Here is a 25,973-nt window from a genome sequence, read left to right on the forward strand (position 1 = left end):
GCTTTACGCATACCCTTTGGATGCTCATTTTAAATGTTGTAATAACTTTTTTTAATGTAACATCTTTAATGTAATAAAATATCCCAAGGTGCTTCAGAGGAAGCATTATCAGATAAAATTTAAAACTGAACCACATATGAATTGAAACACTAGAAGAGGCGAACAAAATTTTCAAGACCTCTTAATGGAAGACAGAAAAGTAAAGAGTTGTAGAGGACGAGGCGAGGAATTTCAAAGCTTATGGCCCAGACAGGCAAAGGCACAACCAATAACGGTGGTGCAATTAAAATTTCAGAACATACTGATTTGACTTGAAGGAGCACAAGTATCTCAGAAATTTGTACGGCTGGTGGGGATTAAAAAGATACAGGCCATAGACTGAGATGTAAACATAGACGAACATTTTGAAATCAGCACGTTGCTTAAATGGAAACCAGTGTAAATCAGTAGGCACAGAGGTGATGGGTGAATGGGGCCTGATGTAAGCTAGAACATTATGCCAACTTTACAGAGGATAGAGCATAAGACGGTGGTTAGGAGTGCACTGGAAGGGCCAAGAGAAAATAAATGCATGGTGACAAGCCCACAGTAGTAGACAAGTATTACTAACAGCATTACTGCAATTAGACAATGATTGTACAATGTGACTTTACATGGAAAAGAAAGTGAACACGGTCATTGATAATGAGGAAAAGGTGGTTACAAAAATTAAGAGCAACAGGAAGTTGAATTTGAAGTTGAAGTTGAATTGCATTGATGGTTTTTTAAAAAATATATTATCGATCGAGTTAAAAACAAACACAGATAAAGTGCAATAAATAAACATGGAAAAGAATAAGTCAATATTATTATTTAATGATGCACCTGTGTCAGTATGTCACGTGTGACATTTAGTAAGTTATATGCAAGTCTGCTGCCATATGATCATTTGCACTTAGCTCCATTTAGCAGGACTGGGGGAGCTGGAATCATGTTAAATGTAGCTAAAATGTCGTGGCAACTGTTACTCACAACCAAACAGAGTGCACTCGTTTCAAAGACTAATGAATTTTTTCTTAATAACTTAAAGAGATAGAAATGTGCTTAATTATACATAGGAATATGAAAATGAGTAGCTAAATCAAAGACATTCTGGTAAAGTTGGGTTATATAATGGATAAGAATAAGTTAATATATTGAAACTTAAAATAAAATAAAATCAAGAAAGAATAAACTGGACTGATCAGCAGTGATATTTACTGTTAGAGTTCAAAATGTGTAATCAATTTTACTGTTATGGAATTTGAATATGCTAGATTTAGATCTGAAATGAATAATGAAGGAACAAAATTAATACATGATAGAAATCCACCCAGGCTCCTAAAAGAATACCTTCTAAACCCATGACCATTACCATTTGGAAGGATAAGGGCAGCAGATACATGATTCCTGCTTTATGGTTACTTGCTGCATTTAGCAATTAAAGCAGAAGAGTCCAGTGTACTGAAGAAAATTGGATTTGAGCAGTGACTGGATTAAAATATTTTGGGACAGAAGTTTGCAGCCTACCTGTTCCATCCCTCAGCTATACTTCCTCAAATATTTGTCCAAGCACCCAAAGTGCTTTCTAGCCTACTGGTGAATATTTCCGTTCTATGAACTTGGTGGTCCACGTGCTCAGCCAACTGTCTCGAGTGCCTTCCACACCAAATACCCATCCAGCTATTTGTGCGATGATGAGTAATTTGCTCAGCCTGGGCAATGGAGCCTGAGCAATTTGGAAAACAGAATGCTGACATGGAGGAGAGATATGGTTGATGGGTCGCTGCTCAAACAGACTGCTTGGTCCTGATTTGTACCTTGCAGATCGTGGATAGGTTTTGGAGAATTAGTAAGTGAGTTGTTCACCTCAGAATTCCCAAAGACTGGAACCAGCCCTGGATGACAGAGGAAGTTCAAAGCCATGACTACAGATACTGAAACATCAGCCTACCCCTACTAACAGCCTGTCCCAGCCTTATTGAACTGTATCATTGGTTCTTTCAGCCAACAGTTCAAATACAATGGTAGGGCATAGTGTATCTTCAGAAGCTTACGTCAAAACTAGATAGCTTGTATAGATTTGAAAATGTTTAGTTTGAGATTTAAGACTGTTTACTGAAGAGTCCTGAAAAGCGATTCATAGACTTTTATAGAGTTTAATTAAAGTACAACAGTAGAGTCCGAACAATATTGTTTTTCTTTGATAAATTATTCAACAAAGGTGTGTTGGACCTTTCCTGAGTCTTGTCCCCTTTGTCTATCTCACTGTGTAATGTGCCTGACTTAAAAAGTGTTCCTGCAAACTGGTCAAGGTTAGTCAGAGTACATTTATCCACCTTTCACTTTCTAATATTAGGTTGCTTTTTAGTCATGATCTCATTGACCAGCAGGACTGGCTCCGGGACTAAATAGCCTATTTCTATTCGGTCTTCCTGCAGCTAACGGCATCACATTTTGAATAGGTTAGCCTTATATTCCATTGAATTAAGGATTTAAAAGGGTAGTGAGATCTGTAATTTAAGCTCCCAAAAAGCCGAAACATAGAGAGTGGGGGTGACTTAAAAATCCCAAAATTGGGATTACTAGATTGGTTTTAGGTAAATGCACAAGGGGATTTTCAACCAAGGCTGTTAAATGGAGTTCTGATACACATCGGCTATATTTCAATAAAAGGCAAAACAGCTTGAGGTGCTGAATTGCCTCCTACAGCTCCTATATCCTTGGTCAGGCACATCCAGCAGGCAGGCTGGAACCACAATGTGGCTTGCTGAGGGGTCCCATGTAAACTATGAGCCTTTATACAAGATAGACCAGAATAATTTTGAAAGAGTTGCTCCTCCAATCAGAGGTTGGTTCTCATCTCCACATTTTGCTTGGGTTTGATCATCATTATTTATCTAAATTATAAATTTATTGCCTTAGATTCTTTTTCTGAGAATATATGCTTACTGCGCTGGCGAACCATATTTTAAAAAAAAGTTCACTAGCCTTGCTAGTGAATGAAAAATTGAAATATACTTCCTCCCCATGCAAAAAGATAGAGATTGGACAATCTCATTCTAGTATCATTCTGAAATGTCCAGCGATGACAGATGCGGAAATGGAAATGTCATAGATGCACAGCAGGAAACAACAAACAGGTTATAGGTTAATTCATATTGTTCGGGGAGTGCAACATTTGATTTATTCATTATTTAACTGAAGTAGGATGACAGATCATAAACATGCCTCAAGTCTAAAAACTTACAAAATTATTCCATCCAACAATGCAAATGGTGTAACAAATTATAAAGTTATGGTTTCAAATTGTGTAAAACATAGATTAAACTCTATTTCAGAGACAGTAGGAACTACAGATGCTGGAGAATCTCAGGTAAGAAGGTGTAGAGCTGGATGAACACGGCAGGCCCAGCAGCATCAGAGGAGCAGGAAGGCTGACGTTTCGGGCTTAGACCCTTCTTCAGCAGTTCTGTGATGTTTTGACACAATCAAAAGCTATATTTTCATTCAATTGAAATTTAACTAATAGGTCAGAAAAACAAAAGCAGGATCAGCTCATTGTCTTATTACACTTTTACTCTTCCTACACATGATCTATCAATGTTTTGACAAAGCAGACTGCCCCCAAACAGCAAGATCTAAGCCATCCAGTTCATTAACAGCCACCCAAACCTATTATTCTGTTTACTACTTAATAGATATTCACTGCTACAATTCTGCCTGCTGTGTGCAGAGATTCAATTTGACCAAATCCCAGGAGCCAAGTAATCCTGATAGAGATTAGCTGAATTTATGTCAGATTCCTCCTGAAAAGAAACATAGTGAGCTGATCTCCTGATGTTTATCATCTCATTTTGGGAATAAGAAAGGTAAAAGTACGGAAACTTACAATGCATTCTTTCCCATTTCCTCTAACCCAAGCACCTCTACCTCTGGCACAGCTGCATTCAGAAATCTTTAATGACAGCTAATACTGTTTGTTAAAAAGAACGCATTAAGATTGAACGTGTAGTATTCAAGTTGCTGGGACTGAAAGCTTACAGCGCTGTTAAGAAATCCCAGTCATAATCAATATTTGAGAAGATTAAACACTCCTGAGTATTAAGTCTATCTATCACAGATTTAATGCAGTCATACTCGCATGCATTTATCTGAAATAAACTCAGTCATTTTCTCTCAATGTTTTACAAATGCATCAAATTTTCAAATTATTTTCAAATGACAACTGAATTTGTAAAAACAAGCTTCTAGAATAATCTCAAGCATGCCTTCAAATCAAAAACAAGCATGAAGAGTAATCTATGAACTGTTACAGTCTTTTGTTAATGAATTTGCATGTTATTGAGCTTTCTACACCTCATTGAATGCAGGGGAATAATTGGCTTGATTAGTGTTTAGAGATGGTTACTTTATTTTAAGTCAACAAACCATCAACACGATGGCTCTAAACTATCACAAAGTGAGAGGATAGCTTCATATACAAACCATTTTTACTAATATATTTCTTATTAAAGTATTTCCTTTAACTCAAATTCTGAAATTTTGGTTTCACACTTTATGTATTTTATATGAGCTACACTGTTGTGATGCAAGAATTAAGGTGAAAGAATATTAACACCAAAAAGAAACATAACACTAATTACAGTAATTCCAAAGAAATTGCAATATGCTTTCCACCTACATCTATTAAAATGCACTGTGGCTCCAATCAAGGAGGCAGCAAGTTACATTAATACAGAAACAAAATACAGAGGATTGTTGGAAATCTAAAATTAAAACAGAAAATGCAAGAAATGCTCAGCTGGTCTGGTAGCATTTGTGAAGAGAGAAACAGCATTAATTTTGAAGCTGTGATATTCCATCAGGACTTTACCTTTATGAATGTAATAAATTTATCCACTCTTTCATTAGCAACAGTGAGTTTCTTCTGAATGCCTGCTAAGGCCTGTTCACTTTGCATTGCCAGTCCATGCATCTGTTGTGATGCTGTTGTCTCCAGTTCCGTCATTGCTGCTTCAGACTCAATCATTTTCATTTTAAGATCATGCAGTTTCTGATTCTAGAATTCATGGAAAGAAAACAGGCATGCACATAAGGTAAATATTTAGGGAACATACATGCAACAACATCGATGGATCATATGTAGAAAGACTAAAAGCATAATAAGGCAATTTAGCTGATCCTGTTTTTGTTTTTCTGACATATTAATTAAATTTCAATTGAATGAAAATATAGCTTTTGATTGTGTAATTTGCAAGAGTATGATTTGAAGAGAAAGATCAAAAACATAGCAGAGAATCACAATGCATTCGCAATAACAATCCTTTAATGCTTTTCCAGCAGTTACTGAATTATTTAATCATTACAACCATCAATAAGTTTGAAACTCATGCTGTGGAGTGAGCAATTGTCAGAATAAAGGTCTGAAAAGCAGAAATGATGCTGACAATCTGTGATAATGCAAGTGGCACATGCACAGGATTTAAACAAGTCAAGAACAATTTGTTGGGGCTACAATAGACACCAAAATGTCTTAAAGTTTGGAAACATAACAATGCATTACACCCAGGTTCCATGCTGCCTTTACCTTTTAAGGAAGACTGTATAGTCACAGTTGATCAGAACTGTGCATCACATGGAGGCTGTTTGAAAAATATCCAAAAGAAATTGGCTGACAGGAAAATATTAGTGAATGTGTGAAAATTTAAGCCAGAAAAGAAAAACAGGAAGATTTCTTAAATTACATCCTGCTTGTTGGAAAGATTACAGTATAATCAAAAAAAAATCAAATGTAGAAAGTAACTCCAATATGTCAGAAGTCAATAAGGCAGAATTTTCTTTATGCATGATTAAGTAAATGGTTTTGATTTTATTACATCTTATACCAGAGGAAATTAACATTTTATACAACAACCCTAATAGTTCTAATGTTTACAGGCAACAGGATGGCATTTGCAATATGTGGTGGAATCCCACTCCTTCACAAATCTCACTGCATAAAAAAAGAGGTCATTTGGCCTATTGTGCCTGTGTTAGCTCTTCAAAAGAACGATCCAATTAGTTGTACTCTCCTAATCTCTCCAGATAACCCATCAAATGTTCCAGTACATTCTTTTGAAGTTCCTTTCATACATTTGTGTTGCTCGTTTCAGAGGAAGTGCAAATCTAAATTGTTTTTAGGGCTGTAGAAATGAAGATAGATGGAAAAATTTGTGATAAGCACTTTATTAATAGTATGTTTTATTATAACAATATATTCATAAACACCAATTTGGCACATTGTGACAATGTGGTCTGCAAATGAAAAATCTGTCACATATTCAAAACCAATCATGGAGCCCCAATGAAGTACCAGACTCATCCTAAACAACAACACTTTCTTTGCTCCCATTTGCAAAGGTCACTAGCACAAATGGGCACATTATGAACAGGAAGTTTGTAAAGTGAATAAAAAGAAGTGACATTGAGAATAAATAAGGAGGTTATAGCGATGGTAGATTAGGAGTCAGATGAAAGATCCATGTAGGTCCCCAAGCCAAGTCCCACCTATTCACTCTTAAAGCCTAAGCAGAGTGACTAATTTCATTTAATTTATTCCAAGTCATGTTCTTTGAGGTTCCTAGTCCCACATTCTGATAGGTGTATTTCTGCCCATCTAGAGACAGATATTCCTTACCATGCTCCGTTTAACAGCCTCTTGTCAAATGCTGAGCCCCAGATTAGGGAGAAATGGCAACTCGCTGCAACATTTAAAGGAAACTCAAGGTCCATAAACCCTGACAAAGCTGTCTGGAAAGGGTTAGGGAGAGCTATGGCCCAGTCCATTGGGTACATTTTCCCAGAGAGTTCCACCAACAATACTGCAGACACGTATGAGCAGCTATGAGGTTGTGTGGTTTCAGGTTGGCGAGTAACCCGAAGAAATGCAAGATAAGGTTTGTTATGATTCTAAAATATTTCAACAGACTTTGTCTTAGCATAAAGACAAAAACCATTTTTGTTTGAGTATTTAACTGTTAAAATCAGAACTCTTTCAATTGCACAATAATCAGACCTGACTTATTCAATTACATATTTACAAACTATACAAGGTTTTATAGCAGGGAATTGCACTGTATTAAGTTTACTTTAGATTCTAAATTCATCAAAGAATGAAAAGTATTCTGCTTCTGTCATAATATTATATAGTGATTGCTCTCAAATTTCACATTTATTATCCTGGTACTAAATCTTGATTAACTAGACAGGAGGACAACCATCCTTACCTTTTTATCCAATTCTCCAGTGGTTTTATGGTGCATTTCCTCATAGGCTGACTTTTCTTTTGTCATAACATTAAGTCTTTGCTTTAGTGACTCTGTAAGTGCCTTTCTGGTGGAACTTTCGTCAGTCAGTGTCCTTACCTTTATAACAATCAAACATATAACTTCTCATTTACTAAAGCATCGAAATACTTGAATTTTAATTGTCACATAAATAACTGAGAACAAGACATAAATGTTACATTGACACAGCAGTGACAAAACAGGGTCAGAAAACATATTGCTTTAAGGCACAATGTCTCTGATAGGAAAATGTGGCAAAAGTTGATTCATGATGGCATGACAGCTGACGACAGACATAGATCTAATTGGCCAAAATAAGAACCTAAAGAAAATCATGCAAAAAAAATTATCCTTCAGACTAGTTTGATATTAGCATCCAAATACAGCTAAATAGCTGGCTTTCCAATCAAATTGAGAGTCTGAAACCTGCATTAACTGAAGATATCATCACTGACCAACATGAATAAAATGATTATAGTATGTTGTCATATGGCATCCAATATTAAAGAAAATACTAGAATTTTTTAAAAATATATTTCTTCTACATGTGAAATTAGGAGAGCATAATTCGGAATAACCTGACGATTTTTCATCTGGACTGTGCATGTGTATAATCACACAAGCAGCTACAATGCAGTCTTCTTTGACTGCCAACTAACTGAAGTTAGCGTGCTTTATCTGTTGTACATGTAGCATGATTTGGTTTGATCATTGGGATGCCTGCCTCGGTTTTAGGCTCAGGAGACACAAACTGGAGTAATAGTTGGACACAAAGTATATCTGACTAACATCAGTGAAATGTTAGACTTGTATGGAGCAGGGTTAAAAGGTATCACTGAGCAAAACAGAATTCTGATACTACTTTAGTTAGAAATCTAGGATGTACAGAGATCACAGTAAGATAGAATATCTATTATGTCGACGTTTAGTCCTCTGACTCTGAATCTAAATAAGGTAAGAGCAATATAGTCTTTCAGAACAGTAGCTTAAGGCTTTCAAAATGAGAATCTATATCTTATGAGGTTGCATGTATTAGTAGTGAATATCAATATTGAACCTGAGGTTCTTATGGGCTTCCCTAATCCCAGCACAGATACATACATCCTTTAGGTACAACATAGCTATCTGGTTTCCTAGCTGGACTAATTGAATGATATATAGGATGGCGACTATATTAAAATTCAGCCTCAAACTGAAAGCACTTAGAAGTTTGTAGTCCAGAGCCAATCTAAAACATCCTTTTTTCACATTATACATAAAATCTTTTCTATACCCAAGTTGAGGTGATAAGCCTTCATTCTCTTCCTTGTCGATTTGTGGGTTGATACTCTCTGTCCATTGGATACTTATCACAAAATGTACTAACATGAAATAAAGGAGCAGGATATGGTAATTTAAGCCTTTGGGAAAGAGCTGATTGGTGAGTAGTGGGTAAGGCAGGTAAGTCTTTACAACTTCTATCATTTACAGTACCTTATCCTCCTGTTTCAATATCCTTTCAATCCAGTCAGAGATGCCCCTTACCCTGGCACTGGGCAAGCAACACACCATGTGGGACTCTCAATCCTGCTTGCAAAGGATGTTATCAATCCCCCTAATTATCAAGTCCCCTACAACTATCATTTGTCGTTTTGCTCTCCCATCTTGAATGGCTTCCTGTACTATACTGCAATGGTCAGTTGGCTCATCCTCTCTACAGCTTTGTTCCTCATCCTCACAGGGAGCAAGTACCTGATACCTGTTGGACAAGGTCAAGAGCTGAGGCTCCTCTGTTCCTGAATTCAGGATTCCCCTGCCTGCTTCACTTGCAATCATACACTGCTGTTCCTAATCATTGACTGAATTTAAAGTACTTAATCTACAAGATGTGACCGTCTCTTGAAATGAAGCATTGAGGTACTTCTCTCCCTCCTGGACGTACTGCAGTGTTTGAAGCTCAGATTCCAGCTCATCAATTCTGAGCTGAAGTTATTCCAGCAACCTTCCAGCTTGCAGCAGACGTGGTTACTGCAGCTCGCAATGGGATCAACCAGTTCCCACATCATACAGCTACAGCATATCATCTGTCCAGTCATCTCTGCTTGGTTAATTAAGTTATTACTTAGTTAATCCCAGTTAGTTAATTTATTTATTAGTCCTGGAAAGTCCTTTTTAAACTTAGGGCTGATTTCCTAACAGCTCTCCTGTGACATCATGTTTCCAGCTAGGTTTCAGTTGCTCCAGGTGCTCCTCTCTCTGACTCCGCTCCCTGGAAATAAGGCCATGAATCCCTGAGGCAAATTAGATTTATTCTAATTGTGCTCCAGGTGCTCCTCTCTCTGACTCTGCTCCCTGGAAACAAGGCCGTGAACCCCCGAGCTAAGTTAGATTTATTCTAACGGTGCTCCTTTCTCTGACTCCGCTCCCTGGAAACAAGGCCAATGTTTCTGATGGCAGGTATGTCCAGGACAAGGGGTCACAATCTGATGATGTGGGGTAAACCCTTTTGAACGGAGGTGAGGAAACATTCCTTCATGTAAAGAGTCATGAGCTTGTGGAATTCATTACCACAGGAAGTGGCAGGTGCCTAAACATTGAGGCGGCTAGACAAAGCGCTTGGGATGAATGGGATCAAAGATTACGGGAAGAAAGCAGAATTAGGCTATTGAGTTTTTTGATCAGCTATGATTGTGATGAATGGCACAGCAGGCTCGAAGAGCCAAATGGCATCATCCTACTCCTGTCTTCTATGTTTCTATTCCACCATTTACTGAACTCAGGGGTGATCTTCTATCTCAGAATCTTCCTGTATTTCCCCCATTTCCCTTGATCTCTTTTGTATCCAAATATCCATCAATCTCTAATTTCAATAACCTCAACAACTGAGCGTACGCATCTTTCTTCAGATCTTCAGTCTTTACCTTAAATGCCTCGCAGCATCTACCGTATCAAGCTCTTAAAAATTTCAAGTTTCAATAAGATCACTTCTTATTCTTCTAAATTTCAGGATTATGGGAACGGGAGTAGATCATTCGGCCCATTGTGCCTTCTTCACTGTCTAATATAATCATGACCATTCATCCACTCCCATGCTTTTTCCTACACATTGTTATTCTTATACTTATTATTCTGTCAATCTCTACTTAAGCATATTCAATGACTGAGCTTCCACAGTCCTTCGTGGTAGAGAATTCCAAACAGTCACTCTGAGCAAAAAAATTTTCTCATCTTGGTCCTACTTGATTTCTCGCTTATTTCTCAACTGTGTCCTCTGGTTTCAGAATCACCAAACAGGGAAAACATCTTAGTGTCATCTAACCTATCTGCCTTGTTAATTATTCTGTAGGTTTCAACATGATCATTTTTCATTCTTCAAAACTTTTGAGAGAATAGGCTCAGATTCCCTAATCTCTCTTCGTAGGACATTTCTCAGGAACAAGTCTTGTAAACATGTGCTTCAGTCCCTCTATGGCTGCTCTGTCCAGGATGACATTCTAGAGTCTGGATTAATACTCTAGTGATAATACCACTAGGCCATCTCTTCATCTTTAATATAATAAAATGTGAGGCTGGATGAACACAGCAGGCCAAGCAGCATCTCGGGAGCACAAAAGCTGACGTTTCGGGCCTAGACCCTTCATCAGAGAGGGGGATGGGGAGAGGGAACTGGAATAAATAGGGAGAGAGGGGGAGGCGGACCGAAGATGGAGAGAAAAGAAGATAGGTGGAGAGAGTATAGGTGGGGAGGTAGGGAGGGGATAGGTCAGTCCAGGGAAGACGGACAGGTCAAGGAGGTGGGATGAGGTTAGTAGGTAGATGGGGGTGCGGCTTGGGGTGGGAGGAAGGGGTGGGTGAGAGGAAGAACCGGTTAGGGAGGCAGAGACAGGCTGGACTGGTTTTGGGATGCAGTGGGTGGGGGGGGAAGAGCTGGGCTGGTTGTGTGGTGTAGTGGGGGGAGGGGACGAACTGGGCTGGTTTAGGGATGCAGTAGGGGAAGGGGAGATTTTGAAACTGGTGAAGTCCACATTGATACCATATGGCTGCAGGGTTCCCAGGCGGAATATGAGTTGCTGTTCCTGCAACCTTCGGGTGGCATCATTGTGGCAGTGGAGGAGGCCCATGATGGACATGTCATCTAGAGAATGGGAGGGGGAGTGGAAATGGTTTGTGACTGGGAGATGCAGTTGTTTGTTGCGAACTGAGCGGAGGTGTTCTGCAAAGCGGTCCCCAAGCCTTCATCTTTAATATTAGTTCTTGGGCATTTGTATTTTAAAGCCTTCGCAATCCTTAGGTTTGCTACTATTTCTGGCAACTTTATAAGCCATTTTCTTTTAGTCTGGTACAGGTAGACCCAAAATGCTGTATGGGAGGGACTTGCTTGATTTTGACCCACTGGTACTGAAAGAACAGTGATTTATTTTCAAGTCGGAATGGTGAGTGGCAAAGAGAGAAATGTGCAGATGGTGGCCTGTCCAAGTATCTGCTGCCCTTGTTCTGGATAGGTATGGATTTACACGGTGCTTTTAGGGAGATTTGGTGAACTTATGCAGTGATTCTTTGCACGGTACACTCTATTGTTTGTCAAGCGGATGGGTCACATTGATGGAGGAGGGAGTGAAGGTTGGTGGAATTGGAGTAATCAAGAGGGCTGCTTTGTCCAGGATGGTGTTGTGCTTGGAGTGTTGTTGGAGTCTACTCATCCAGGCAAGTGGAGAGTATTCTTGACTTGTGCTGTTAAATGGTGGACAGGCTTTGAGGAAGCACAAGGTGAGTCACACAGGATTCTTAGTCTTGATCGGCTCTTCCCAGAATCACAGAAGCCTTCCAGTGTAGAAGGCGGCCATTTGGCCCATTGTGCCTGCACCAGCACCTTAAATGGGCATCATTACTAGGTGCCAACTTCCTGCCTTTTTCGTGTATGCTTGCACATTTTTTTCAAATAACCATCCAACACCTGTTTGAATACCTCAATTCAATCTAACTCTTCCATTGTTCCAAGAGTCCATTGCAGACTCAAACTGCTCACGGAGTGAAAAATGTTTTTCCTCATATCACCTTTACTTCTTCTGCATATCATTTTAAATCTATGCTTTTATATTTGTTCCCTTTATAAGGGGCAACAGTTCCTCCTTTATTTTGCAAATTTCGATCTGACCTCATCTTAGCCTTAGAACATAGAACATTACAGCACAGTACAGGCCCTTCGGCCCTCGATGTTGTGCTGACCTGTCATACCAATCTGAAGCCCATCTAATCTACACTATTCCATGTATGTCCATATGCTTGTCCAATGATGACTTAAATGTACTTAAAGTTGGCGAATCTACTAGCGTTGCAGGCAAAGCGTTCTATTCCCTTACTACTCTCTGAGTAAAGAAACTACCTCTGACATCTGTCCTATATCTTTCACCCCTCAATTTAAAGCTATGCCCCCTCGTGCTCGCTGTCACCATCCTAGGAAAAAGGTTCTCCCTATCCACCCTATCTAACCCTCTGATTATTTTATATGTCTCAATTAAGTCACCTCTCAACCTTCTTCTCTCTAACGAAAACAGCCTCAAGTCCCTCAGCCTTTCCTCATAAGACCTTCCCTCCATACCAGGCAACATCCTAGTAAGTCTCCTCTGTACCCTTTCCAGAGCTTCCACATCCTTCTTATCATGCGGTGACCAGAACTGTACGCAATACTCCAAGTGCGGCCGCACCAGAATTTTGCACAGCTGCAGCATAACATCTTGGTTCCGGAACTCGATCCCTCTATTAATAAAAGCTAAAACACTGTAAGCCTTAACAGCCCTGTCAACCTGGGTGGCAACTTTCAAGGACAACTCTCTCCTCTTTTGTTTGTCATTTATATAAATGATTTGGATGAGAATACACAAAGCATGGTTAGTAGTTTTGAAAATGACATCAAAACTGATGGCACTGTAGACAATGAAGAAGGTTTTCTAAGATTCAAAGGGATTATGATCAAATGGGTCAATGAGTTGAAAAATGGCAGATGGAGTTCAATCTGGATAAATGCGAGGTACTGCGTTTTGGTACAGAAAACAAGGGCTTATAGGGCTTATATAACTAATGATAGGGCATTGGATAGTGTTGTAAAACAGAGGGACCTAGGGGATAGACACATAGTTCTTTGAAATTTCCATCACATATAGGCAAGATGGTTAAAATGGTGTTTGGCAAGCTTGCCTTCATTACTCAGTCCTTTTGAGTATAGGAGTTGGAAAGTCAGGTTGAGGGCATTAGTGAGGCCTCTTCTTGAATACTGTGCCCTGTTCTAGTCATCCAGTCATAGAAAGGATATTATTAAGCTGCAGAGCAAGCAGAATAGATTTACCAGGATGTTGCTGGGTATGGAAGACTTGAGTTATAAAGAAAAGCTTGATAGGCTGGAGCTTAGGAGTTTGAGTGGCAACCTTGTAGAATTTCATAAAATAATGAGGGTTATTTCCCTAGGATAGGGAATTTCAAAACCAGGAGGTACATTTTTAAGGTGAGAGGAGAAAGATAAAAAAAAAAATGATGGGCAAATTCTTTACACAGTGTATTGTTCATGTGTAGAATGAACTTCCTGAGCAAGTGTTGGATGTGGGCGCAATTACAACGTTCAAAAAACATTTGTATAAGTACATGGATAGGAAAGATTTGGAGGGATATGAACTAGGAGCAGGCAGGTGGGACGAGTTTAGTTTGGGATTATGTTTGGCATGGACTGGTTAGACTGAAGGGTCTGTTTCCCTGTTATATGACTATGACTCTATAACAGTCCAACCTTCTGTAATCTGCCCTCTTATTTGTAGATTTTTATTCCTGGAATCTTTCTCGTAAGTCACTTTTTTACAAATATCTCCAATGCATTCACATCCTTCTTCCAAAAAGGCAAACAGAACTGTACGCAATAGCTTAAGTCTAACAAATGTCTTATATAAGTTCAGCATCATCTCCTTGCTTTTGTACTGTAAGCCGCTATTAATAAAACCAAGGAGTGCATACTTTATTTACTGCTGTCTCTGCCTATTCTCCCACTTCCAACGATGGCATATACTCTCAGGTCCCTCTGTCCTTGGACCTTAAGCATTGTTCTCCCTATTTTATATTGTGCTTCAATATTCATCTTACCAAAATGCATCACTTCATATTTCTCTGCATTGAAACTCATCTGTCAGCTATCTGCTCACTCTACCAACTAATCTTTGTCCTTTTGGAGTTCTACGCTATCTTCATCACAGTTTGCAATTCTTCCTGAGTTTGCATCATCTGCAAGATTTAAAATTGTCACCTGTACATCAAAATCCAGGTCACTAATCTACATCAGGAAAAGCTAGTCAATCCAATGTTGAACCCTGGGGATTTCAACTACAAATCCTCCTGCAGCCTGAAAATATCCATTGACCATTACTGTCTTGTTACCTATCGCTCAGTGAATTTTGAATCCAAGTTGCTGCTGCCTCTTTTGTTCCATGTTCTACAGCCGTCATCACAAGTCTGTTGTGTGGCACTGTATCAACTACATTCTGAAAATCCATGTACACCACATCAACAGCAACACACTCTTCGACATTTTGGTTACCTCTTCAGCAAGTTACTTCGACATGATTTCCCTTTTAGATATCCAGGCTGACTCTCCTAATCAACTCACTGTTTTCCACGTGTCTACTAATTCTATCCCCACTCACTATCTCTGGAAGTTTACCCACTACAGAGGTTAAATTGACTGGGTCTGTAGTAGCCATAGTATATATCTACACATATAAAAGGTTGGGCCTAGGACACTAACATGAGGAAGTTCTGTTGTAATGTCTGGAGCTCAGATGGCTGACTTCTAATGACAATCATCTTCCTTTGTGATAAGTACAACTCCAAATAGTGATGAGTCTCCCTCTACTTCCCTGCCAATTCCAACTGACTCTGATTTTGCTAAGACTCTTTGACGCTACAAGCGGTCAAATCCTGCTTTGATGTCACGGGAAGACACTCATTTCACCTCTGGAGTTTAGTTCTTAACAACATTAGGAGCAGTGATCCTGGCAGTACCCAAACTGAGAGCCAGTGAGAAGATTATTTCCGAGCAAGTGCTGTTGATGACCCCTGCAATCACTATACAGGCAATTGAAAATAGACTGATAAGCTGTTATTTGGCTGGGTTTGATTTGTGCTGTTTCATGCGTCCTGGACATACCTGGATAATTTTCCACATTTTTAGATACATGCTAATAATGTTCCTGTACTGGGACAGCTTGGTACAGGGCAAGGCTAGTGCTATAGTACTTGTTGTAGATGGTATATTGTCAGGGCTTGGAGACTTTACAGCTTTCAGTGTCTTCAGTTGTTTCATGATATCATGTGGAGTTAACTAAATTGGCTGAGGTCTGGCATCTGTAATGCTGCAGACGTCTGGAGAAGTAGCACTTTTGACTAAGATTGCTGAAAATGCTTCAGCCTTAACTTTTGCACTGATGTTCTGGGATCTCACATAATTAAGGATGGGAATATTTATAGAGCCTCCTCCTCCAGTGAGTTGTTTAATTGTCCACCAGCGTTCAGGACAGGTAAGTCAGGACCATGGATGTTAAATCCAATGAGGATTGGCTGTGAAATCACTTAGCTCCACCATTCTGCCTACCCTGTATGGTGTACAAATTATTTTGTACCGTTTCACCAGTCTTACCCCTCAATTTTAAACACGCTTGATGTTGTTCCAGTCGTACACTGCTGAACTCTTTCTTGAACCAGAGTAGGCTTGACAATAATGATACAGTGGCCAATATGCTGGGCCGTGAGGTTACCGGTTGTCTACTATTGCTGGTGATGGCCCACAGCACATCATGGATGTCCAGTTTTGATTTGCTAGATTTGTTCAACATTCCTCCAACTTGGCACATGGATAGTGCCCCACAATATGATGGAGGGTATCCCTAATGTGAAGACAGAACTTCATCTCGACAAGGACTATGTGATATTCACTCCTATTGATGTGATTATGGTTAGATACGTCAGTAACAGGCAGACTAGTGAGGATGGGGACAAGTTCGTTTTTCCCTTACCACCTGCAGCAGACCTAGTCTAGCAGCTATGTGCTTTAGGACTTGACTGACTCCTAAGTAATGGCACTGTCTCACGTTCCATGGTGATAGAAATCAAATATGCCACCCCAAACCAGAGTACAGTGTGCATTCTTGTCACTCTCAGTGATTCCTCCAAGTGGTGTTCAATATTGAGGAGTACTGGTTCATCACCTGAGGGAAGGGAATTATGTGCTAATCAGAAAGATTCTGCACCTGATTCCATGAGGCTTTACGGGTCCTAGAATCAATGTTGAGGACTCCAAGGACAACTCCTCCTGACTGCATACCACTGTGCCATCTATTCTGCTGTGTCTGTTCTGCCAAGAGTTCACAAAATAACGAGGTATGTGTCAGTCTTCAAGACCATCACAATCTCTTGACTATGACTATGTCTGGTTGTTGCTCAATTTATTTGTGAAATTGCCATGGTGGTATGCAAAATCAGTCCTCAGAATGTTACTTCAGTCTCTAGACTACACATCTAGCAACAATACCATTATGGTGTTGTTTCCCCAATCAAATTCGTGACCAACTCTCCTCTCATTAAGCATAAATGTTGTTTTTCCCTGACAGTGGTATTTCTTGCAAATTGGCCTGATGAGTGAAAGATAAAATGTTTTGACAAAGTGTGTATTTTTTCAAGTAATATGGAAGTTCAATATTACCAAATTACTCTTTGCTCAAAATAGCTATGATATCAGAACCAATAAATTCAACTATTTGTTGTGACTATTTTGCATAAACACAGCATGTGTATCTTTTTTGCCCTAACATAGCCTCATCATTAATACCCTATTAACTTTGTTAAGTATTCTGTCTCCACCTGGTTGACTCTGCCAAATAACAGCCTCAGTATTTCTCATTTTATTTTTGGATTTATTCCTTCCTGAATATTCTCATGCCAAACATTCATTTGTTAGTGACAGACAGAAACCATCCCCCACATCTGCTACAATACTATATCACCATAACATTCTTTTTTTGCTACCCACACTTGAATGGCTTCCTGTATTTCAACACTATTCAGTTTGTTCATCCACCTAATAGACTTTGTTCTCACCCACACAAGCAGTAAGAACACTACCTGTTTGAAAGGACAAATGTCAAAGCTCCTTCAGAATGGGATCTGGGGTCTCCCTACATGGCTGATGTTCAGTTACACTTGCCTGTATATGACCACTAACCAGACCCCTACCACTACCTTAATGGAGTGACCATCATCTGACTCCAGGTGTTCAGATAACTTGGTCCCTCTCTATATCCTCACAATATCTGCACCTCAGCATTCGATCGACAACTCTGACCTGAATTTTCTCAAGATGCACAGAATTGCGGAAGATGTTTGTCGGGGATCGCAATGCTTTCCACAATCGCCATATGTTACAATTGTGGCACATGACCTGAATTGTGATTCGTGTCAAATATTTTTCAATTAATTAATTATAAACTGAACAGAATTTTGTAGGTATGAAATAGTATGTTATTACAAAGTAGGGTAGGACTTTAACTGTAATCTTTCCCATCATGTTTTCTCTCCTCGGCCTTATACTTCCTGCAAGTAGGAGCTACCCTTCCAGAAGAGTAACTTGGGAAAATTGCTTCTAATCTTTATCACTCAGGGACAGTAAGAACTGCAGATGATGGAGTCAGAGATAACACAGTGTAGAGCTGGAGGAACATGGCAGGCCAGACAGCATCAAGGGAGCAGAAAAGTTGATGTTTCAAATCTGGACCCTTCTTCAGAAATGGGGTGAGAGAAGGGAGCACAGAAGTAAATAGAGAGGAGCAGTGGTGCTGGGGAAGGTAGGTGCGATGGTGAAAGGCGAGTGCAGATAGGCAGTTGTGGGGATTGGTCATTGAGGTGGGAGGGTCAGATAGGTGGGAAATTTCCCACTCCTGGCCTCATCCCATGACCAACCCACCCTCTCAGCCCTGCATTCTTGACCTGACACATCCTGTCCATCTTTCCTCCTACCTATCCACCCCTCCCACCACACTGACCAATCCGCACCACTCCCTACCTGCAATCACTTATCACCATCCCACCTACCTTCCCCAGCCCCACCCTTCCTCTATCTATTTATTTCTGAGCTCCCTTACCCCTCCCCAAATCTGAAGGGTCCCAAACCGAAATGTCAACTTTCCTGCTCCCCTGATGCAGCCTGGCCTGCTGTGTTCCTCCAGCTCCATACCGCATTATCTCCAATCTTTCTAATCTTGGATTATGTGATTGTCCTATATTTTGCACTTTTCATAGCGATGTAACAAAGATCAGTAAAACAGGACAGCTGGGGAATTAAATCACATTAGGGCAAAGGCTTGCAGAAAAGATTTTTTTGAAACTTACAAGGCAAGTTATAAAATATGGTCCTGCATCTTTGAGCAAATCAAAAAATGCCCAATCTTTAATTAAGAAACTCAATAACAACAATTACCTTCTTTTCCATATCTTCCAACAATCCTTTATACATTTTGTCATTTTCCTGATTTGTTTTCAGTTTTAATTTAAGATCATCCACTAACTGTCGCTTCATGCTGATGTCTCTTTCCATACGACCAATCCTGCAGAGAAATACAACAAAGATAAAATCCAGTTACTACCTAAAGTCGAGCTCAGGTAATAATTACCAGTATTTTTTCAAAGTTGATATAAAACAATTAACATCCATATTTCAAATGGGTTGCATGTGTAATTTATGTGGAAAAGATATGTAAGTAATCAAAATCAGCGATTAAAACGAAAAATGGTAGAAACACTTTGCAAGTCAGATCATCAAACTGAAATATTAACACCTTCCTTCCTGACAGATGTTTTCTGATCTGCTTAACATTTCCATCAAGTTTTGTTTTCACTTACAATTTCCAGCATTTACTGAACATTGCTTTTGCGTCTTTGAATACAGTATTCTTCATTTTATAAATATACTTACTTTCCACACAATAGCAAATTAAAATTAGTAGCATAAATCACATTGGGTATTTAATTTGTTAATTTTTTTAGACCACAATTTTCCCAAATCCTCAATATTGCAAAGTGGCAATTTTCAATTGGAGCAATTATAGACTGGAAATTCGAAGAAAATAATACAGAAACAAGTTGAAAAGTGTTAAGCCTAAAAGCTGTTAAATGATGACAATGTCTTTAGCTTAGGAATATATTATTAAGTACGTCATAGGAATTTTACCAAACAAAATTTGAGACTGACCTAATAATGAGAAAATATTAGGGTAGGTGAACAAAAGATGAGTCAAAGATGTAGATTTTAAGAACTATCTTATTAAAGGAAAGGCAAGCAAACAGGCAGAGATGTTTAGAAAGGAAGTTCCAGAGCTTAGGGCTTTGACAAATCAAGATACCACTCTGAATGATGCAGAGATTGAAAATGAAGATGCAAAACACCCTAGTAATCCGAGAGCAGAGATCTCAAAACATCAAAAGGCAAGAGGACTTTGGTGGGGCAAAAACAGCAGAGGTCAGTGGAGAAATTTAAAAACAATTATCTGAATTTGCTGAATAGGGAGACAATGTAGGTTAATAAAACCATGGATAATGGGTGAACATATCTGGCGAAAGTCAGATCAGGTGGCAGAGTTTGGATGAAAGTAAGCTTATGGATGACATAAGATGGGAGGCCAGGAAAGTTTTGTTACAGCCAAAATATCTGATACCTACTAAGTCCATTACAAACAGCAATGCAATTGAGGTACCTTAAATTTTCACAATATCTTTGTAAGTACATATATTGTACAACTTCTGTATAATAAATGAACTTTGATCGTAAGATATTTTGTTCTGGACAGTCGGTAGTAAACTATGTTAAATATAACAACGAGCATTTATTAAACACAGAAAGTAGAACAGTACAGCACAGTATAGGCCCTTTGGCCCACGATGTTGTGCTGACTTATTACCTTACTAAGATCAATCAAACCTGCATACCCTACATTTTACTATCCTGAAAACAAACGTAGAATTTGGTTTGTATGCACCTCCACAAATCACTTTGCGCTGCACAAATTTGAAATAAGCTTCTAAAAAAATGTTTCCTTGCTGTTGAACAAAGGTAAAAGATATTGCAATGAAAATGAGTCACGTGAAATGAATATATGAAATGTACTTAGTTGATTCAAGCAGCATTTTATGGCTGAAATTCTTTTTAAATTGATGTTATCCCTGAAGGAAAGGAAATATATTTCATTAAATTTTACATTTTTAATGTGTTCAGATATATAGTCCAATAAATCCCTTTGCCACAAGGCCTGTTAGTCAAAGAACTAGTCTTTAAATAGGATAAAGAGCAAACCAGTCAATGTGGAATTAGTATTATACAAATTAGGGACAAGGTAAGATTTGAAGATAAAACAAAGTCCTGTATTATTGAAAGTTGCAGTAACTGTATTGCTATAATGTTGAGGATGGTGGAGTGCTCATACAACAGTGCAGTCTAATTAAATTTCTTAAATCAATTTTGCAAGATCAAGTAAACTATTTGAAAATTGTGCTCTGTGCACCATTCCATTAACTTGCACCTTCATCATTGGTCATTCCCTTCTACAACCCTGGGTGAGAAATTGGACACTACTCCAGTATATATCTCATTGTGACTACTAGTTGTAAGATCCTTTTATAAAACAAGCTCTGCTATCTCAATGCAGCTCCAAGGGTCAAGAATCCAAAGCATAAATGAATAACTAAATTGGCACAAACTCTCGATATCAGTTAGTCAGACTTCACGATGTCTTCAAGTTTTCCTCACAATGCGCACAGGTGTACTGTTCTCACAATGGAATGTGGAGTGTTTTGGGACACCTAGCTGGGTTATGTTTGATGGTGGCATTTGATTCTTGATCTGGACACTGTCCTGCTTTCCAGTTCAAGATTCCCTCATAATGATCACAGTGATTCAAAAAGAATTGATCGAAAACCATAATATGCTTCAGATAAATTATTTTAATATTACAACCTCTTGATAGGTTCAGTGTTCTGGTTATCCATTGAGATTTGAGTTTTGGGGATGAAAAAGGATTATACTTTTCTAATGAGCATAGTACACTTACAAACAGAAATTCACTCTATCATCATTGAACTAACGTTCAACTCAGGGAACTTAAGTGAAAACAAAAAGATAGATACCATTTAAAATGGAAGATTGAGGGACAAGGCTAAAATATTAAAATGGTGAAGAAAACTGCAACCAACTTCTAACAATTTGATTTAAAAATGTTTTTAACAGATTAACTGCAATTCTTCATGATGAATCATGAGAAAATTATGATTGATGTGAATAAAGAGTAAATTGAATGATTCAATTAATTCTGATCAATGTGAAAAAAACTAATGGCATATGATTAAAAATTACATCATGTCATGGCAAACTCACTGGGAAATCAAAGGATTCAGAATGCAGTTGAATTAGTGCTAACTATTGAGCTATTAATAATGTGCCTACACACCCATCTGTTTGGACAATGGTCTGCTTATTTATACAAACTGCCAACGTCTAACCCTCTTCATCTTCACCTTGCAGAGTGTATACTTCTACCTCTATAATGTCGCCCATCTATGCTTCAGCTCCTTGGATGGTGAAATATTCATTCACACCTTTGTTGCTTCTGTCCTCAACATTCCCAATATCTGCTAGCCATCTTCCATCCATCTATGAACTTGAGCTCATTCAGAGCTCTTCTGCCCAATCCTGAAACAGACTATGAGCATAGCAGTGATGAGTGAGTAGAACAATGTCCTACAATAGCTGTGAGATAAGCAACACCCTGATTTTAAAGTTCTTAACCTATTTTCCTGCCATGGATTCTCCTTTTCCTGTCTCTTTAATCCGTTTAATCTGACAAACATCTAAGTTATTTCAGCATTGTCAATTTAAGATTCTTGTACAATCTAATGTATTGATGGTGAGAGTTTTTCTAAAAATATGAAAAGGAAGAGAGAAGCCAAAGTGAACATAAACCCCGTAGAGAACATTGCTGGAAAAATAATAATGGGGAACTAGGAAATGGCAAAGAGGTTGAAAAAAATACTTTGCATTCGACTTCACAGTAGAAAAATTAAACAGCATTCTAAAAAAGGGACAGGAAATAAATACAATCACAGATACTAGAGAAAACGTGCTACGGAAACAAATGGACTAAAGGATATTCAGTACCCTGGATCTAATGGAATGTAGCCTAAATATTAAAAGAAGTAGCTTCAGAGCCAAACTGCCTAATACCTTGGTACTTCAGCCTCTCTTGCATAACCATATCATTTTTAGACATAAAAACAAAGCTGCTGGAAAAGTTCAGCAGGTCTGACAGCATCCGTGAAGGGAAAAAAACAGAGTTAACGTTTCCGGTGACCCTTCCCAGTTCTGAGGAAGGGTCACTGGACCCGAAACATTAACTCCCTTTTTTCCTTCACACATGTTGCCAGACCTGCTGAGCTTTTCCCATAATTTCTGCTTTTGTTCCTGATTTACAGCATCTGCAGTTCTTTTGGTTTTCATTTCTTGACAGCCTTTTCACAACTATCATTCAACGTCCCAGACATTGTACATCTTTAATTACAAAATAAATGTGTGATTTCAATGCTTACCATTCTCGGAGTTAACTGAAAACTTAATTATTATCATATAATAGCCAATGCAAATAACTTTGAAATACGAAGATTTAAGTACGTCAGGTCTGAAAAATTGCTATTACTTTATACATCTGGCTGCACCAGAGGGAGAAAAATCACTCTATCGTCATTGAACTAACGTTCAACTAGAGTCTGTTTCACCAAGTCAGATCAATTCAGGCAATTGCAGTTATTGTCAGTCAGAACTAATTAAATGCAGATGAAATTGAAGATTTTAGGATGCAGCTGTCACAAAATACAGTCCCAAGGGAACAAAATGCTGCCAAGCTATGAAACAGAGTTATGGGAGCATAGAATGTCCACTTAAGAACTAACATGATATTCAACATACCCTAGTGTGAGTCCCATGGCTTCCTCATATGGGTCATACCATTGAAAGGTAGAGAAAAAGTGGAAAACTAATGAGAGAATAAAACAGGAGGAGGGGTGTCTGAAGTTTTGTGATCTTGCCATATACAGGCATAAAGGTTCAAAAATTCAGTATTTAATGCTTAGATTACTGCATTTGTTTCAAAGGGTATCGATTTCCTAGGAAAATACTGCTGTAGAGTAGAAACAGTCAGACTGCTCACAAAGATGTCACTGGAGAAAGAAGTAAAGGGGCAATAGGAAATTGTGATAGGATTCTCTGGAGGGGGCCAAGCACTGGGTTAAAACTGGTCATAAGCTTATGCACAGGAAGAGGTCTGAATTGGTCCAATTAAGAATATGTTTCATTACTAACCTGTAGGTTAGTGTACTTTATTTTTTGAAAAGTGAGATTATTTCTTCAATTGATGAGAACACGTGTTACAGTAGAATTATGTTGATTACTGAAGTCTTTCTGGCATACTGCTGTAAGCTGCTGGCATTTGATGATAACTACGGATAAATATACAGCACTGAAGGTGGTCATTCAATCTATTGTACTCATGCCGGCTTTTTGAAAGAGTGAACCAGTTAGCCCAATTCTGCTGCTCTTTTCCCCACTGTCTGTAAATTTTCTTCTCCAAGTATTTATCTAAATCTTTTTTGAAAGGAACTTTTGAATCTGGTTCTTCACAGGCAGCACACACCAGATCACTGAAAACAACCAGTGCTGGAGATCACAGCAGGTCAGACATTGTCCATGGAGAGAGAACAAGCTAACATTTCAAGTCTAGATGACTCCAGCATCTGTGGTAATTTGCTCCTATACACCAGACCACAATGTAAACTGTTATTTGAATAGAATACGTACTTTTCATTCCCTTGTATTTGTTACAAATTACTTAAAATACATGGATACTTCATTTTACAATATGTTTTAAGATTAAAGCAACAGCAACAGCTCTAGAACCAGATGAACACTGCTGCCAGATGAAGTTAAATCTGTCAAAACCATGTAGTTGAGATTTTTCTTAAGATCTTGAGATTTCTTGAGAAATCTTGAGATTTGTACAATTCAGTGCTCAACCACTCAACTATGTGATAAAATAAATGCTTACTTATTAGCTACTAATCTTACGAAAAGTAATTTTTGACTGAAAGCATAGTATTAGTATGCTTTGCCATAAATTGATGTGTACTGGATGGATTTTAATTTGTTGGTGTTACATTAACTAAGTCATTTTAATTACTTAACAGTACTTGAAAGCTAAAAACTTAAATAAAAAAGGTTTTCAGAAATAAATAGGAAAATGGTATAAATACTATCAATCATCATTAAAAATCACAAATATTGGGAAAAAAGTTCACTAATGCCTGCAACATCAACCTGGCTTTCCCAGCACACTGGACTGAATTACTTCTGCCAGCAGTTTCTGTTTTACACATAGAACATTGAACAATACAGCGCAGAACAGGCCCTTCGGCCCTCGATGTGCTGACCCGTGAACTAATCTAAGCCCCTCCCCCTACATTATCCCATCACTATCCAAATGCTTATCCAAGGACTGTTCAAATGCCCGTAATGTGGCTGAGTTAACTAACGTGTTACATTTCCAGCATGCATGCTTTTTCCTTTTGCTTCTAAAATCTGAACATAAAATCAATGCTGTTGTGTAAACTCATACATTGCTGACATTGGAGATCTGTAAAATAATTTGAACTTCAAACACCTCAGCAACCAACCAGCCCCGGTAGCACACTTAATTTAAGGGAGATGCTCAAAGCTCAAAACTTGATATCACAGTATAAATCATAAATGTTAATCTAACTGACCATTCACTCCTGTTAACAGCATGCTATCCTGTAAATAAGAATTTGTACTGATTCATAAGGAATATTAATGGCTGGCCTAATACGACATACAATTATTCCTTGTTACATCTAACTTCTAAAAACTATTTGGAAATTTGTGAAGTACTTTAATTTTATTAGATCTTTGCTATGGCTATTGTTCATGATAGTTCATTAGTTGCTTAATTACTGTTTGGCAGTTGAATTCAGCCAACTGAAAAAGGCCATTGAATTCCGACATCACAGTATATACTTCTTGAATGATTCAATGTTTCTCTTAAAGATTATGCAGACATTGTAAAGAGGATACTTGTGAAATACTGACTCATATACACTGGATAAAACACTGGATACACTGTTTTAAAAAAAAAGAGAAAATGGTAAACTTTAGAACTTTGAAAGTCGATAATACCAAGTCCAGAGGACATGTATTTCAAACTGTAAGAGAGAATAACAGGTGTCCCATAACCACGATTTTCTAATCTTCTCTGGCTACAGAAATGGCATCAGAGAGCAGGAATACTTTAATGTTGTACCAATGTTTAGCAAGGAATGAAGAGATGCACCCAGTACAAACAGGCCAGTTATGTCAAGGTTATTAATGTAGAACCTTGATGAAAATAACCTAGGGGCATACAAACTAAGGTGCAGATTGATGAAGGACAGTTAGGATGACTTTGATAAGGGAAAGTCATAACTGACTAATATGAAAGGTAACTAGGAGTTTTGATGAAGATGATTCAT

At 38.4% G+C, this 25,973-nt stretch overlaps 1 protein-coding gene across 1 annotated transcript in view; it reads right to left on the bottom strand.

Annotated features, from left to right (window-relative positions):
• The window catches only part of cntln (centlein, centrosomal protein), a 465,635-nt gene that overhangs the window by 49,025 nt on the left and 390,637 nt on the right, over positions 1–25,973 (bottom strand). Inside the window, exons 22-24 of the mRNA XM_048527488.2 lie at positions 18,832–18,958; positions 7,287–7,424; positions 4,895–5,080 (exon numbers count right to left, since the gene is read on the bottom strand). Coding sequence (XP_048383445.2) covers positions 4,895–5,080; positions 7,287–7,424; positions 18,832–18,958 — 451 coding nt within the window. The remainder of the gene's footprint in view (positions 1–4,894; positions 5,081–7,286; positions 7,425–18,831; positions 18,959–25,973) is intronic.

This window comes from Stegostoma tigrinum, chromosome 3, assembly GCF_030684315.1.
Source record: "Stegostoma tigrinum isolate sSteTig4 chromosome 3, sSteTig4.hap1, whole genome shotgun sequence".
Classification (NCBI taxonomy): domain Eukaryota; kingdom Metazoa; phylum Chordata; class Chondrichthyes; order Orectolobiformes; family Stegostomatidae; genus Stegostoma; species Stegostoma tigrinum.